At 32.8% G+C, this 18,546-nt stretch overlaps 1 protein-coding gene and 1 long non-coding RNA gene across 2 annotated transcripts; one reads left to right on the forward strand and one right to left on the reverse strand.

Annotated features, from left to right (window-relative positions):
* Positions 1 to 1,147: 1,147 nt before the first annotated feature.
* On the reverse strand, positions 1,148 to 10,903 carry LOC117177496. The gene is made up of 3 exons (XR_004467701.1): positions 10,825 to 10,903; positions 5,036 to 5,129; positions 1,148 to 1,359 (listed from the first exon to the last, which is right to left on the reverse strand). It is a non-coding gene; the product is annotated as an uncharacterized LOC117177496 (long non-coding RNA).
* Positions 10,904 to 14,571: 3,668 nt separating this feature from the next.
* LOC117176612 lies at positions 14,572 to 15,219 on the forward strand. The gene is made up of 2 exons (XM_033366866.1): positions 14,572 to 14,920; positions 14,985 to 15,219. Exons 1-2 carry the CDS (start codon positions 14,748 to 14,750, stop codon positions 15,217 to 15,219), a joined length of 408 nt encoding a protein of 135 aa, XP_033222757.1. The 5' UTR covers positions 14,572 to 14,747.
* The last annotated feature ends 3,327 nt before the right edge of the window (positions 15,220 to 18,546 follow it).

Raw genomic sequence — 18,546 nt, forward strand, 5'->3', positions numbered from 1 at the left:
AGAATATGCCTGTAAGAATATGATGCTCTTAATATTAGAATATCGTTTTTTCCGTGTAGAGACTTTTAAGGCATAGATGCCGGTATATAGGGTATGCACGGTCAAGAGACACGCTAAAGTTCAGTTTCTTATGTTTCAGATGTTGAGGAGAAATCAATATTGAAGTGAGACAACTGTTATTTGATAAAAAAAATGTTTATCATGGTATTCAAATGCAACATGGAAAAAATGGTATTCTAATATTAAGAGCGTCATATTCTTACTGGCATGTTCTAACCAAAGGGAGAAAATATTCTTAGAATAAGAATATTATTGGGGAAGAATAAATGCGCAATGGAAAATGCGCCTTTCTCTGTTCAATAATTTCTTTTAATATTTCGTGCCACGTGCTTTCAGGTCAGTTCCTTTTTTTGTAATTTTGGGCATTGAGTGTTTTGCTTTCAAGAAAAGTGCTAAGTACAACATACAAATAAATAAATATCTTTCATAATATTAGACAAGAATATATATTCTTAAGGTAAGGGGGCCTCCATTTTATATTAAGAATATATTATTGGTGCCTATTTAAGTTGACAATATTCTTCAACTTAGTGAGACATTTTTTAAATTAGAATATCGTTTTTTCAGTGAAGACGTCTGAACCCATTGAGAGGGGAAGGCATACTCAAACCTTCCGAAGTTAGTATTGACTGCGCATGCGTTATTCTTAATCCGCGCATATTTTCCACAAAAGTCTTCTGTTAATTTTGTTCAAATGAACCATTTTTCACTTATCGAAACATAACTTTTTGTAGGACTTTTCCAGATGATGTTTCCTTTTCACTCACAGAACCATATACAGATTTTTTTCGCTCCTTGAAATTGATGAAAATCATCACTAAGGCACTGACGGCCGTTGTTACTAATTCAAATTAACTTTGTTTTGAAGCCCTTTTCTCACAATGTAATTTTCTCTTAATTTTACATTTTGCCGGAATACTTTGCGAATTAATCTACCTAGAAGGCGAATTCATTGAGAAGGCAGACACTTTCACTTAATCCAATTTATTGATGAAAAGAACTCAATAATTATGGTTCAACGTTACTACACTAATTGTAAGAAGTATTTCAAAGTTAATTAGAACAATTATTTTACTTTTGCGAAATTTCGTTATCAGCTCTGAACGCACGAGGTTTTCGCTTCTCTCTTCCAATTTGTATTAAATTTTCGCCGTTTCGACCAAACGATAATTAGAAAGAAATCGTACAATTTAAAGGCCGTAGGAGGATAAGCATGGTCTGGGTGCCCCCGCCAGGATGTGACCCATATTTCGGGGGTAAGTGGCTCCCCCTATAAGATAAATTTGCTCCAAGTATCAACTGAAAAAAAATTGTTTACAGAAGTTATAAAAAGATTTTGAAAAATAAAAAAATTCAATTTTCTCGAAAACAACTGAACCGATTGTGATGGTTAAAATATATATTATAGGAGGTTCTAAATAGGTTCAGAAAAAAATTCAAAAACTAATTCTGTTAAATATAAGGGGATAAAAAAAATTATTAAAATTTTTAAATAGTTTTTTTTTCAGGAAGTGCTTTTGGTACACCAACCATTTTTCCCCTATATCATGCTCACTTTCAAGGGTATAATATATATTTTTTCGTAAATGATCGGGGTATTACTTCATAGTTAAAGAAAATAAAAACTACTTTTTGGCCCCTCATATGTGTGCAATTCCGTAAGAATAAGGGGCAAACTTAATTTTTACCTTATAGCGCAATAATTTATGCGCAATAGTGTGATAAAACCAAATGCAACAGCATTATCCGTTCAAAAACACATTTTCTCGTGACTTCCCTAGTCACAGTGTCAGTTGATTCTAATTAGATAGGAAAATACTTATTATCTTCGTTTGCTGCTGACATTCGCCAACCAATTTCATGTTTGTCCAGGATGCACCACGTGGATGTCGTCAGTCAGATTAGCATTACTTACTTTATATACACTATATACACTATATACAACTATATACATCCTATATTAAAAACTTAACAAAACATTTATACACTATATGCAATATATACCTATACGGTACCCAACAATTTACATATATACACTTCATATGCACAAAACTGTTGCCCCGCTTGAGAGTGACAACTGATTGTTAAGTGTTTCGATTCATTTTCAATAATTGTACGCTCATTCATGCTCACATTTACTGTACTCTTATTTGTGATTTACTTTTATGTTTAATTGCGGAATGATCTCAGTTCCTTGTGACGATGTTCATCCAAGCTCAATTGCTATACGTGCATCTATAGTTTTAACGTGTTGTACCCTTCAACTTATCACGAAACGATTTCATTTTGTTCTTGTTGTGTGCCGACAAGTGCAATTGTCGTATATCATAACTGTCAGTTTCACATAGATATATAAGCGTTATTTGTCTGCATTTAATTACCAGAAGACGTCGTTGCTTTTTAAAAGAGGCGTTATTGTTCTCATTAGTATATTTACTCAATTCCAAAAGCGATATGATGGATTCTCATAACGTTCAGAATCCGAGAAATCTGAAATGTATTTCTTGCTATAAGTTCATGAAAACCGTACCTAGCAAAAGAAAAGTAGTTCAAACTGAAAACGAAGCAATTGCTTTCTCTTTCGCTCTAGACAAACAAATCGCCATCAACGACGTACTGTGTGGACGCTGTCGTGTTCTCATGTACAAACGCAGGAAGTTAAACAATGAAAACAAGGATTCTGCTATAGGTTTTGTTAGAGAATCATCTTCAGAATCTGATGCCAAAAATGTTCTATCAAAATTGGATACCGAAGATCCGATGTTTCATGCAGATTTAAGATGTAAAACCATAGACAACCAAGAACATGTTCATATGCAAATCACAAGAACCGCTTCCACGCAAAAATACTGTTGTATATGCCATAAAGCAAAAGATTTAACAGTAGTTCCACCAGAGGCTCGCAAACAATCTTACGTTCAAAAAAAGATATTTATTGCAGAAGGTAACCGGTGTTGTCGTGAACATCTGATCAAGAAGCGGTTTTTCGATAGAGATCTTCGTCTTTTACAAGCGAACTCGAACTTCACAGATCTTAAGCTTTCGGAACTGTCCGTTTCATTAAAAGGTCTTACGTGAATGTGAGACTACTATTCTTGACAGAATCGGAGATTTTTCTCTACCTGAAAAAGAATTAAATTTATTCACTGGTTTAACCTGGGATAATGTCATTGAATTACGAGAAATGTTGACATCAATGCGAGACAGACAGACTTGGACCGTAACACAAGCTCTAGTATTATTTTTGCTTAAACTACGAACAGGTAACTCAAACAAAAGGATTGCATCTATTCTGCTACTTAATCAAGAACAGCTCGTTTCAGAATATACCGCATCCATAATAAAGCCTTTTGAAAAAGATGTACTTCCTTCTCACTTTGGATTCCGTGGTACATCTAGACGTGATCTAATGGACTGAAATTCTGCGGAAATTGCAAAGAAGTTGTACAATTCAGATGATAATCTAATGCTGATTTGTGATGTTACATATGCTGATCATCAGAAAAGCAGCAACAACGAGTACCAAAGAAAGTCATTTTCAGGACACAAGAAGAGCCCACTCTGTAAACCTTTCACGATTTGTACAACTACTGGGTTTGTAATCGACATTCTTGGACCGTATACGGCACAACAAAATGATGCTACAATAATGAAATCCGTTATCAATGAGTCCAATGATCTGTGTACACTTATGAAAAACGGAGATATCTTCGTACTTGATTGCGGTTTCCGAGACGTGAAAGATTTTTTGCAGATGGAAGGTTTTATTGTATTAATGCCAGCCCTGAAAGGAATACGACGTCAATTGTCAATTGCCGAACCCAATGAATCTCGATTCGTGACTAAAATTCGTTGAACAGTGGAAGCAGTTCACGGTATCATCAAACAGAAGTACCGTCTCCTAGACAAAGTGATCGACAACAAATTGCTTCCAAAAATTGAGATGTACTTTAGAATCGCAGCTTTTTTGCAGAACCAGTTCGGAAAAGAACTCCGATCAGATCAATAATTCTCAGACGAAATTGTTGACAGAATGAAGCAGCAGATAGATCATCAGCTTAGATCCTCAGTGATTTATTCACTTAACAGAAAATTCATTCTGTCATCGATGAAAACAGTATATATATATATATATGTGTGTGTGTGTGTGTATGTGTGTGTGTATATATATATATATTTTGTTTTGTGCATATGAAGTCTATGCATGTAAATTCTTGGGTATCGTGTATGTATACAGTGCAAATATGTTCTGTTAAATTATTATTATAGGATGTATATAGTTGTACATGTATAGTTGTATAAATTGTATATAGTGTATATAAAGTAAGGGATGCTAATCTGACTGACAACCTCCACGTGGTTCGTCCTGGGCAAACATGAAATTAGTTTGGCGAATGTCAGCAGTAAACGAAGAGAATAAGTATTTCAGAAGGTCCTTAAATACCCACATCTGATGCTAGGCTATATGCTCAAGGGTACTACATATATGCTACCCAAAAAAAAACAGCCGCTTAAAATTGTAATAACAAGGAAGGCCAAATGTAATAACAAGGATATGTTCATGAGCGAGTAGCAATTAATTCCATGGAAAAAACTGGACTTTTTAGTTCATGAATACATGAGACAAGAAAGACTATTCCATCACAAGTATATGTATCAGATCAACAAATTATTAAGTACCTTCCAGAAATTCAGTTCATAAACTGTTTTTGCTTATAAATTGTTAAAATACTAATTTGTTTTTTCAATCAGATTAACAACTTTATGCAGAATTTGACTTTTTTTTTCTTTAAAAAAAGCATTTAAATTCAATCAAAATTCTTATCTGAAAATCAATTTCTGCACTGGCACTTTTTTTGCCGAACTGTGGATCGTCGCAATCGAAGATCAGTGATATGAAAGAAACTTGTCATCTTGAGCATCTCTAAAGAAAATGTAAAAAGTATTAATTTTATAATTAAAGAAAAGTGCATACTTAGATCGTGAAGTTGATACTAAAGATTGATCATCTCATCAGCTGAAGGTGCAAGCTTACGTTGATGATAAGTTGACGATTGATGATGTACAACCTGAGGTATGAAAAATTTATTGATATTAATTATTAGCAGCGCTTCATATAAGGCCAATCTTGTTTTTATGTCGGTAAACCCTCGTTTTGAAGCGTGCTACTACATATTGTTCAAGAAAAAGCTACTACACTCAATACTGTGCTGTGCAACATTTCATTATCTTTAATTACCGCGTTCACCAGCGATCAGGGATTGTAATCTCTTCGCGGATGGCATAAAAGATCGACTTCAGGGATCAATTAGCGCAGACTAAAGAGCAGGCAATTACGTTTCGTCTTCTGAGAAACGGATAAACTTGTAGGACCTGTCGTTGAATACGATTGTTTCCGGTCTTGTCCTCACAAACATGCATTTATTATAGAACCTGCGATTTACGTTAAAAATAGTTTTGTGATGCCAAGGCGAACCTGAAAAAAGATTGCCAATGGAATCTCAATAAGATCCCAAATAAAAGCTTACTAACGTACCGTACATAAAACAAGTAAGACTAAATTACTAATTTCCCTTAACTTTTAAAATTTTTTGAATAGGGATAAAAGGACTATAAAAGCTATATTTTATTTGGTTCAAAATTCTTACAAATGTTGATTGGATTGCTTTCTCAAAAAGTTTTTTCGATATAGCATTAAAGAACAAATAATTATCTTAAATATAATTTATGTAGTCTAAACGGTACACTTAACGTTGGCATAAATTTTTACGAAACATGATTTCTGTTGTCGAGATTCCTTTTGACATTGCCATTCCACCCGATACGTATTTCAAGAGAAACACCATATGCTCAAATAAAAGTCGATAAGTTTATTTTTGGGTTTTTCTTAATTATCCATATCCAGGCAGTCCCCATGTGACAAGTATGATAATGCACAAACTTTGAACGCATATCGGAACTTTCAACCTAGAAAGCAATTTCACTACTCCGGTAATAGGATATATTATCACCGCTCAAATTATTCTCAATTTATGACTGTCAGGGTGCAATTTATAAATCATCATAGACATTATCCATTGCGTTTTCTTCAAAGATTTTATAATCAGTAGACTTTTGGGATGAAGATACAACCATATACTTCTTAGGCAGTTGACTTTCTAGTATGGTGTTATCTGAAGCTTAACCTGTCATTATACTATTATGGAAAGCATTTTCGCTCCATGCATGGAAGAAACCATCTTCTTAAAATTATTCAGTTCTTAACAACAAGAAATTATATGCAAGCGCAGATATATTTATTTCCATTTTTATGCCTTACGCTTAACTTCCTTTGAAGTTTTGCCAGCTTTCTCAGCTCAAAATCGTATTATTCAAAGAATGTAAAAAGAAAACATAGAATTACGAGTATTATCTTTCATTGCAGTTTTAAAGTACTGGTAAAATCTGCATATAAAGCCTTTCCTAATGTCAAACAAATTCTTTCAATTCTTATATTATAACATATATTTCAAAATAATTTGTATGGTTTCTTTTGTATAGGACTGTGGCTAATTCAAAATATGTGTGATTTCTAATCTACCAATTGTTCACTTTGAATCCAAATTACATTTGACTACATTTTTTAAAACAAATAAAATATTATTTTAATAATACTGTAGACATTTCCACATTTCCAGATTAAATGTACCACATTGCCTTATCTAAAAATTTTAAATAAAGAATTTGTAGATCCTTTTGGGTTTTAACGGGTTTTGGAGAAACGACGACTTGATGCAGAAAAGCTTGGATATTGCTTGGTCAGCAATTACATTCTGTACATCTTAAGGTTTTTTTAATACACTGTTAGAAATTCCTGTATTAAGTTTAATACACATGTATTGGAAGTTTTTTTCAGATATGTGTATTAAATTTAAGATACCAATACATTTAAAAGTTTAAAACCACATCTGAAATTCAATATACATTTGTATTAAATTTAATAAACATGTGTACTAAATTTCATACACATGTGTATTAAATTTCAAATGTGTGTTTGAACTTTCATATTTGGTGGTACTTTAAACTTAATAAACGTATCTTAAAAAACTTCCAATACATGAACATATCTTAGGTTATCTATATATGACTTGGAACAAAGGTACCAGCCTTACGACCGAAAATGAGTTTAAGAGAAAAAACGGATTAAAGTGAATGCAAATCAAACAAGTAGCAAAGGGCTCTCGTACTAACAAGTACACGACACGACGGGGATTTTTACATTCTCATCAGAGAAGGTATTAGATTTGTGTAAAATTTGACCCCTCCCCCCAGTTATTGTCAAATGTCCACGTTTTGAGACCCCCTGAATTCGAAAAACAGGTTTTTTTTACAAATGTGTCTGTCTATATATATGTCTGTATGTATGTCTGCCTGTATGTATGTCTGTCTGTATGTCTGTCTGTGAACACGATAACTTTTGAAAAAATTAATCTATTAGATTGCCCTTTGTTACACTTGTTTAGTGTCCCAAAATAAAGGTCAAGTTCGTTAGCCAGCCGTTTTGGATAAAAATTTCAAAAGTGGGCACATTTTGAATATTTTTGAGACCACTTTTTCAAAATTCAAAAATTCTTTGTACGGTTATTCATAGTATTCAAAAAGACAAATAATTTATCCTAATGACTTTTTTCAAAAAATAAAAAATTACCAAGCTGATTCCAAAAAAATCCGAAAAACACACGAAAATGAACATTTTATGCCAAATAACGCACGATATGAAAAAAAGTCAAGCGAAGAAAAATGTTCCTTTTTGAATGCCCTACGAGATTATCATAAGAACTTTTTGAATTTTCTTGAAAAATCAAAAATTCAAATTTTGACAGCACACAAAATAATGAAAAATCCAAAAATTACATTTTTCGACCAAACTGTGCAAAATACGGTAAAAGATTAATGAAAAAAATTGTGCATTTGAACAAGATCTACAAATTTGTTATCAACAACTTTTTGATAGGATGTGTAGTTTAGGCTTTATTTATGAAAAACATCATTAACATTTTAAAAAAATGAGCCCGCTGCGTGGGCACATTCTTACCACAACTTTTGTCTTTTAATTTATTTTTCGTCTGGTGTGTGGGGTTTTAAAAAAATTAACTTTTCATGTTTTTGATACAATTTTTTATGAATAAAACTAAAAATAGAACTATCAACAAATTATTCATGACACATAAATCATTTTTACATTCTCATCAGAGAAGGTATTAGATTTGTATAAAATTTGAACCCCCTAGTTTTGATAAAAATCCGAAAAACAGGTTTTTACGAATTTGTCTATCTGTCTGTCGTTATGTCTGTCCGTGAGCACGATAACTTTTGAAAAAATTACTCTATTAGATTGGCTTTTGTTACACTCTTTTAATGGCCTAAGCTAAATTCCAATTTCGTTAGTCAGAGATTTTGGACAAAAATACTAAAAGTGAGCTCATTTTGAAAATTCTTGAGTACTCATTTTTTCATGATTCAAAAATTCTGTGTACAAGTTTGAGCGCGCCTAGGGCGCTCGAACATAATTACACCTCGCGCTTCGCGCTCGGATATTTATTCTTTGCATTTGGAATGATTGAAAAAAACTTTATCAAAAAGATCTCTTTTAGATGGCAGTATTTACATGCGTCCTCATATTCTGAATTGTCTACTTAATTAAGTATAGTCAAAGATTAAGTTTCTCAAAGCTCTGAAGGCTTTGGGGTACACCTTCTCATCGTGACACTCGCGCTGCGCGCTCGTTTTCCGACAGACATTTGTAAACAGGTTTTGATGGATTTTTTTCTCGTAACTTTCATCGTTTTTCCACACATTTTTTTTATTTTATTTTTTTTTCAACGTTATTTTTCACGAATAAAAACAAAAGTACGCGTCCTATCAAGAATTGATTCTTAACAAAGTTGTAGATCTTTTTTCGGATAATCATTTTTGTTAATTCATCTTTTTTCATATCCGACATAGTATGTCCACAAAATGGAATTTGTTATTTTACATTATTTTTTGTGCAATCAAAATTTGAATTTTAGATTTTTGAAGAAAATCCAAAAATTGGTTATGATAATCTTGTAGGGCTTGCGAAAAGAAATATTTTTCTCTTCTTGACTTTTTTCCATATCGTGCGTTTTTCGGCTTCAAATTTTGATTTTCGGCTGATTAAAAAAATTCTTAAAACGCTATAACTCTGAGAATTTTCTTTTTATCGAAAAAAGTCATTAGGATAAATTGTTTGTTCTTCTTAATACTATAAATATCCGTACATATAATTTTCAAATTCAGAAAAAAGTGGTCTCAAAAATGTTCAAAATGCGCTCACTTTTTGAATTTTTATCAAAAATAGCTAGTTCACGAATTCGTCTTTCCTTTTAGGACCTAAAAAAAGTGTGCCAAAGACGAATTTGATTCGTTTATTTTTTCGAGAGTTATCGTGTTCACGGACGGACGGACAGACAGAAAGACGCCATCGTAAAAGCCTGGTTTTCGGATTCAGGGGGTCTCGAAACGTGGAGATCCGTTGAAAAAGGGTGATGTCAAATTTCCGAAAATTCTAATACTTTCTCAATCATAAATTATGAGAATGTAAAAATGTTAAGACAAATATTGTGCACCCCAAAAATATCTACAAATTTGTTATTCATCACTTTTTTATAGGACACATAGTTCTTGTTTTTTTTTATCAAAAAACATTGAAAATACAAAAATTAACCTTTTCGACACACGACACAAGCGAAGCCAAAATAAATAGATAACATTTTTTCAACGAAGGTAGAGCAAAAAAATTTTATCAAAGGTTTTTTTACATTCTCATCCGAGAAGGTATTCGATATGCGTAAAATAACTTTTGAAAAAATAATTCTATAAGATTGGCCTCTGGCACACTCTTTTCGTGTCCTAAACTAAAGGCCAAGTTCGTTAGTTAACCATTATGGGTAAAAATTTAAAAAGTGAGCACCTGTTGAATATTTTTGAGACCATTTTTTCAAAAATTCAAGAATTCTCTGTACGGTGATTTATAGTATTTAAAAATTAGAACAAATTATCTAATGACTTTTTTTATAAAATTTAAAATTATTAGAGTTATAGCATTTACAAAATTCCAAAAAACACACGAAAATAAACCTTTTGAGACAATTAACGGACGATATGAAAAAATGGCAAAAGAAGAAAAAGTTTGATTTCTAAGTGCCCTAGAAGATTATCATAACAATTTTTTTAAATGTCTTGATAAAACAAAAATTAAATTTTGACAGCATAAAAAATAATGGAAAATCCAAAAGTTACATCTTTTCATGCTAAGGCAAGGCTGCTCAGTAGACCATATGTTTAAAGTTTAAATCATAAATAAAACATTAAAAATGAGCAAATTCAGTTTATGGGAAAACGACAAAAGTTGCAATAAAACGTTGAATAATAAACTTTTGTTAAAAGAATGCGTATTTTTTTAATCGGGACAATGAAACTTCGTCTGTTTTAATAACAGCGCAAGTTACGAATTATTATAATATACATTTATGGGAATAATATAAAATTTCAGGGATAAACTCGAGTGCGAAGCACGAAGTACGTGATGAGAATGTATTTGTTAAAGCCGAAGGAGCTTTAACAAAAGAGAATTCACAATCACCATATTACTATTGTCGATACTTTCGCCTTCAATTTTAAAAAGTCTATGCAGAAAGATCGAATTATTTTATGCCTTCATTGTGAAGAACTAAATTAATTAATTTAACCACATTAACTTACTTTTTCACTCAAACGGACGACTAGCAACTCACTGTAAGCACTCATCAGCTGACATGCCAAGGCCGGCAGCGTTGCGCGACGCCATCAAATCATACGACTTATTTACGATATCGTAAAGACACTTTAATGATATGGACATAGGACGTCGTAAAATTGTCGTAAATATGTCGTAAAGAGGTCGCCAAATTTTGTGCCTACTGGGCGCATGTGCTAGCACTTAATTTTAATACACATGGGTATTATTTCAGTTTTCATATACAAATATATTAATTTTGGTATGCATAGTAAATAAGTTTCATATAAATGCATATTAAGTTTATTTTAATTCAAAAATGCATTAATTTTCAAATACACTTTATGTATTAACGTGTATTAAAATTCATAACATTTTTAACAGTGTAAGTTTCTGAACTCATCGCTCAAGTTGAATTTGAAGAACAAAATTTGAGACATTCTTTGCGATCATCGCTTTCGCGGCTCACATCTGTAATTACTTGCTGAAACTTGACTTTTGAGATGAGCTATCCAACTGCTTTTAACAAAGTTTTTAGTTTATATTTTAAATGAGTAACAAAGTTTAAAATCAGCCGCGTTTTTTAATAGTTCTCGCGCTGGTCGTACCCATTTTCTGAAGGTAATGTATTTATTCAGAATTTATTAACAATTATGAATAAATGTTTTGCGAGAAGTAGAAAAAAATTTTGCCTATAAATTCGAATTTTTTGTTTCATAGTTGTTAAATGAAGCTAAAATTTTAACAATCTGAAAACACTGTACAAATTAGCATTCAATCAATGTAAGGGGTTTAAATTGTGATTACTCTAAAAGATATGGTATTTTTTGTAGATCTTTTTTGTGCATATTTTTGTGGAATTTCACATACAACTACATACACGGATGTTGCAGAAGAATCTTAACACACAGAAGAAAGCTTGGCTTACTTGCTCATGCCTTTCATTTTTTTCTGGACTTACTTCAGTCGTTCCCGTTGGAACTTCCTATAATATTCTTCTGCTTAACAACCCAATTTAAGTCCTTTTTGACTGAGAAATTCCGCGTCTAAATTTTGAGTCAATTTTTTTATTCAAAATGAGGCCAGTTTTTTCTGTGCGTAAAAGTTCTGCCCTATTCTCGTTTATTGGTGATTTTTTTCAGCTTTTAATAGGATGTGCAGGTGGCCCCTTCATCAGTATGCCTGTCAATGGGGAAGCGATAAATTTTTGATGTGATGTGATATGTGCCCCACGTACACTGAGATTACAAATTAAAAACTCGAACTTTGTCTGGAAGTGCCTATAATAGCTGGTTAGAAATGTTTCTGTGAAATGTTTGTGGCCCTCAGACCATTTTTTGTTTAAAATTTGCAATGGGTAGTTAGTAGGTACTCTAGTACGCGATGTAAATTGAGCGATTCCTTGAGCAGTTTCTTGTCTGTCGCCAATAGACAAATATGGGTGGATTCTCCTGTAGAAAAGACGGGTCCAGACGGACCCAATGCAAAGCGACTTCATCAGCGAGAAGTAAACCGGCATATACGCAGCCGCTGTTGAATAATGCGACCACTTTCCATTTCGTATGTATTTTCCTTTATTGCACGCGGGCATATGTGTCTTTTGATATTGTTATTAAAATAGCATCTCCTTGAACAGAAGGAAACATCTCCTTAGCCAGAATGTGCAAACATAAATAGAATTGAGATTGTTATTTCGATAGGGGGCATAGAGAAGGAAGACTTTTGAATCAATCATTAGTAGACCTAAGTTGGTAGGTATGCAAATCTTGAAAGCAATTGAAATCAATTTCTATTTAGAGGGAAATGAAATTTGTTAGTCATTAAAAAAACAGTGCTTCTTTATATATTTTAATTCAGACTTTTAATCCTCAAAGCTTCAAACACGAAAAAATTATTTTAACGAGCTTCTTACAGAATTAATTAATTTTAAAAAGTTTCGTATTCTTGCTCTCTTACGACCGGTTGAATCATTAGGCTTTGGCTAGCATCACGAGTGACATCGAAGAGATCTTCTATCTCTTTTTATTACTTTATATTCTCAGCTTCACAAAAACGTGGAATACGTGAGTTTTTTTTTAACTTGTCTTTTAAATCCCCGAGGTCTTTTTTTATACAGGACGTGATGTGTTCTGATTCTCTCGTTCAACAAGAGATTGCATGCTCTCGTGTATTACTACAAGTTTTTTGTGTACAAATAATAATCAGTTTAGGACAATTGCTCACTCATCCCTCGCCGAGAGCTAGGCTATTTCTTTTTATGACCCTTGTATGGCGTCGAAGTTAAGTGATTTTAAATTAACCTCCATGATTTTCATGACTGGAAAGGTGGAACGAAAAAATATATAAGGAAAAAGTTCGGATAATAAAAGTATAAAGTGTCTTCTTTAGCGCTTCGTTTAAAGTTCTAAATAAATAATGGATTATTTATTCTAAAAAAGACAAACAGTTTCATTATAACTAGGATATTTGGGCTAAATTTCTTAACCAGGAAGCCTTATTCGGACCTGCTTAGAGCGTTTTTTTAAATACGGTAAAATAAAGCAATTTATGCAAGAGAAATAAGGAAAAAAGTCGATTTTCTCAAATTCGTCAACATAATCCATAGAATTATGGTATATTTATCACATAATTATAATAGCCTAAACCATTTACATTTGTTTAAAAATTAATTTTTATTCGTAAAAAATAGCATTTAAACTTGGGAAGTGCCATAAGCACAAGATTGATATTTTCCCTTCGAACATGAAATCTCTAAAATTATAATTTTGACCTCGACTCAGAAAAACGCGAATATTTCCTAAACCTGAACCGACCACAAGGACACTTTTCATGCGGACACTCACATATAAAAGAAGAAAATAATATTTGTTGCAAAATCTGTTGCAAAATTTGTTGCAAATTTTGTTCCAATATTTCAGAAATAAAAAAACGATTAAAACAATTAACGTTAGAGTGTACAAAAATTCTAGAATCTTCAGACTTTCTAGAATTACCTGAAAAATTCGAAAATTATTTCAAATGATTACTGTGCATTGAAAGAGATGCATTTTGTCACATGGAATTGTTTAAAAATATTCCAGAATCTAATTTTCGTGGAAACCACTTCAAAATTCAATTAATTTCAGTTACTTAATTTTAATTTAACGAAAATCTTACCAGTTGAGGTTGTTATGGGTAAAATAAAAATCTCACCTTTTTTATTTTAAAATTCTGTGTTTCAAACTGATAAATGTATTATTACCGTTAGGAATTTTGTATTCGAAAATAAAAGTTTTTATGTTTAATCATGTGCATTTGCAACATTCATCTTGCTAATAATTCTTTTATTTTATGAGTAATCCCACAAATCATCCATATAAGAGAAATCATAATATTTCAATCTAACGAGCAAGCGCCAACAACTCCCTGTCTTACCCTATTGCAGATTACATTATGATTAAACGACGTAATCAGGAGGTTGGTTTAAAGTAACTCCATGCTTGTTTTATCCAGAGCAATTTCTCAAAGGCAAAACTTGCAGTCGTGTGCGTGATCCTGAAAACTCGATTAATGAAATTTCCGCAAGAAAATCGACGATGGGTCCGAGCGATTTTAATCAAAGAGACCTCAGGATCCCACGTCGAACAACCGCATTCTCTTTTTGTTTTTCTTCTTCTGACATCGTAAGTATAGGTACAACGTCGCGCCACGAAGTAGCATAGCGTCGCAAGATGAACTTAGACAAGACCGAGTAGTGCATATTTCACGGTGGTCGCGCTAGTACACTACAGAACACAGGAGAAAGAAGTTGAAGAATAAGAGAAGAGAGAAGAAAGAGGAAAAAGATGGGGCAAAGATGGGCAAAGAAGTGCAGCACTTCAGATTCTGATGTGAGAGCAGAACGGCAGAAGAGAATACACTAACAAGAAAGATGAAGAGAATTGAACGTACATATTCCAAAGAAACAGAAGAACTAAGGTTCCAAAGGATACTCGTATCAACTGAATTTCTAGGTCCCTTGTCATTTATGTGCGGCTTCGCTTTAAGAGTATTGCTCTGTAAAACGTTGTGTTCTTTCTCTTTTTGGTTTTATTTCATAAAAAGGTAGATACTAATTTTCTGGATGAGGCTGCTTGTTCTGGATAAATAGTTAAAATTTTGTCACAAGGATAACCGCGGGATTTAACCAGGAGCGGGTTCTCCAGAATTGCACCCGATCCCTGCGAACTCCGGGTGACGTTTCTGCTGTAACCACGTCTGCTGATCGTCAGATAGGTGATTATGGTCTGCGATGGCTTCAATACGACGATCCAGTAAAATTCTCGTTTACCACGAGGACACGGAGCGAACGAAGGACGACTGCCTTCTGCATTTTCCCCGCAAGTATCTCAATATTTTGTTGACACGCAGTGATGCTTCTCAGGCAATTAACCAGTGAAAGCTAAACAGAATATTCCGGGTATAAGTGTCACAACTCCCTTATAAGATCTTTAAACCTCTCTTTCTTTTCATTCTATTTGGCTGTGATATTCTTGTAGGCTGATGTCGAAAATTTGGTAACAAACATAGTTCCTTTTTCGAAGGCCAGGAAAACTGTGTCAGGTCTCGACTGCGCAATAGAAACAACTGCCGAGAATTTGAAGTTCTGGTTTAAGCGGCACTTCTCATATTAGATAACTGACTCTATTTCCCTAGGGGCATTTCGTGGAGCGGTATCAGGGCTAATGCCGCAAGAGTGATAGAGATTGTGATAAAAATAAAAATAAATTATGCATATATATATATATATCTTCTGTTAAGAGGCTGACCCTGGCATCACGAGTAGTCAAGATACACGGCATTGAATTTTTGACGATTGAGCCGGATCTCTAACATTTAATTGTACATAACTTCAGAGACAGTTATTAGATTTTACTTTTTATGAGGGATTTAGAAAGGTTTCATAACAGCATTTACAATAAAAAGAATAATTTTCCAAAAAACATTATTCACCTCGATTTTTAATTTAAATGAATACTTTTCAATTTTGTTTAAAGTGCGGCATCTTTTAAATAAACTAGAAAAGAAGCTTGGATTTTTCTCTCGAAAAAATCTCTAAACGAAAATGGGATTGAAAGTATTGGTTGAGTTGTGGATCGTAAGTTTTATATAAGTTCTATATATGTGTTCTATATATGTTTTATATATGTTCTGAATGAAATTTACCAAACGGTTTCTATGTAAGAAAGTGGTAATTAATTATAAAATCATGAATGTTTGTGGTTGCGTTTTGGGCATTACCTTCACATTTCAGAGTACTTTCTTTATGCGAATCCCCTTATTCCCTCTCAGAGCGGTACTTCCATAATGATTTTTACATTCTCATCATTTATGATTGAGAAAGTATTAGAATTGTCGGAAATTTGACATCACACTTTTTCAACGGATCTCCACGTTACGAGACCCCCTGAATCCGAAAATCAGGTCTTCATGATGGCGTCTGTCTGTCCGTCCGTAAACACGATAACTCTGGAAAAAATGAACGAACCAAGTCCATCTTTGACACACATTTTCTAGGTTCTAAAAGTATTGAAAAGAACAAACAATTTATCCTCATGACTTTTTTCGATAAAAAGAAAATTCTCAGAGTTATAGCGTTTAAAATTTTTTTTTAATCAACCGAAAATCAAAATTTGAAGCCTAAAAACGCACGATATGAAAAAAAGTCAAGAAAAGAAAAACATTTCTTTTTGAAATCCCTACAAGATTATCATGAACAATTTTTGGATTTTCTTCAAAAATCGAACATTTAAATTTTGATTGCACAAAAAATAATGGAAAATAAAAAATTTCATTTTGTGGACAAACTATGTAGGATACAAGAAAAGATGAATTAACAAAAATGGTTATCCCAAAAAAGATTTACAATTTCGTCAAGAATCACTTCTTGATAGCACGCGTACTTTTTGTTTTATTCGTGAAAAATAACGTTGAAAAAAGTAAAATAAAAAAAATGTGTGGAAAAACGACGAAAGTTACGAGAAAAAAATCCAACAAAACCTGTTTACAAATGTCTGTCAGAAATCGAGCACGCAGCGCGAGGGTCACGATGAGAATGTGTACCTCAAAGCCTTTGAGAAACTTAATCTTTGACTATACTTAATTAAGTAGACAATTCAGAATATGAAGACGCATATAAATACTGCCATCTAAAAGAGATCTTTTTGACAAAGTTTTTTTCAAGCATTTCAAATGCAAATAATAAATATCCGAGCGCGAAGTGCGAGGTGTAATTATGTTCAAGTGCGAAGCGCGAGGTAACCTATTATCGAGCGCGACGGGCGATGAGAATGTGCCCGCGTAGCGGGCAGATTTTACAAATTAAATTTAACGTTTTTTTTACTTCTCTTCGAGATGTTTGTCTTTGAGAAACTATCATGCTGTGAGTGTAACGAATACTTCTTCAAAATCAGAGTTAGTTCTGGACAAGAAAGAGGGAGAGGGTTGGTGGTGTGATTTCTGATTTTCTACAAACGTTTATTATATCATCATTAACTAGCAATATTATACGCGCTGAAATTTAAGAATTTCAGAACATTGAGGGAATTCAGAGAAATCTGAATTTTCTAGGCCTTCAGAGATTTTACAGAATACAAGGAATGCAGTTAAAATTAAATAATAGTAAAATAAAAATAATACTAATTATTATTTATAATATTCTTTAATATAAAATTTAACATAAATTATCAAACTAATCATTGGTTTTAATTATTTTTCAACCATTAAATATAATTATTTTCAAATGGTACAATTTGAAAAGATTTGAAAATGAAACTACACCATTTTCAATGTTTCAATATATTATTTGATATATTAATTCGATATAAAGTGAAACTCTTGTATAGCGCCGCGTTGTGTGCTGACGGTGGGTGGAAACTAACGCATTATAGCCCGCTCCGCTTTTGTTTATTCACGCTTGAGTGCTCGCCTGAGTGACAAACGCAGACCCTGCGCACCCCTTGCAGCTCCTGTTGTACCTACATGCAGAGCGGCTTCAATTCTTGGAAGGGCTATATAAGGGATGCCTATTGAAGGGTTTCACTGTATCATTACATTTCAAACCAAAAGAATCAAAAAAGAAAATCATCACTACTAATCACGTTCATACTGCAAACTCTTGTCGATTATTATTAGTAATTATTTATTTTCTACAATAAAAACTTTTTTTTAAACTCACTTGTTTTAAAGAATTTATTTCTCATTCGTTTCTAATGACTTCAAATACACAACAAATGAAATCAAAAGTCGTTTTTATAAAGTATTAAAACCAATCATCCACTACATCACGCCTGGTAGCGCTGCAACTAGTTGGCGAGTGGTACCCGCTCTCTTGTGACCTTCTATAAGTCAAACAATACTTTTTAATTTTTATTTTCGTTTGTAAAAATAATTTTTAAGGTGAATACTCAAGGAGAAATAATTTGTTATCGAGAAATGATTAGTTTTATTGTAACCATTGTCAAAAGACCTTTTTAAACCTCTTATAAACAAGTAAAATCGAAATTAAGTTGGTACAAATAAAAGTTAGCGGTCGTAGTGAATTGTCGAAAATTCGAGCCTCTGTACCTTGACCTTTTATATTAGGTGCAACCCCCTTGAGGAGTACAACTGTGCTATCTTTAGTCCTAGTGAAGATAATGAAGTGTTTTAAATGAGAGGTATTTAGTTGAACTATTTGTAATTATTTATAA

This window comes from Belonocnema kinseyi, chromosome 7 (assembly GCF_010883055.1).
Source record: "Belonocnema kinseyi isolate 2016_QV_RU_SX_M_011 chromosome 7, B_treatae_v1, whole genome shotgun sequence".
In the NCBI taxonomy this organism is placed as follows: domain Eukaryota; kingdom Metazoa; phylum Arthropoda; class Insecta; order Hymenoptera; family Cynipidae; genus Belonocnema; species Belonocnema kinseyi.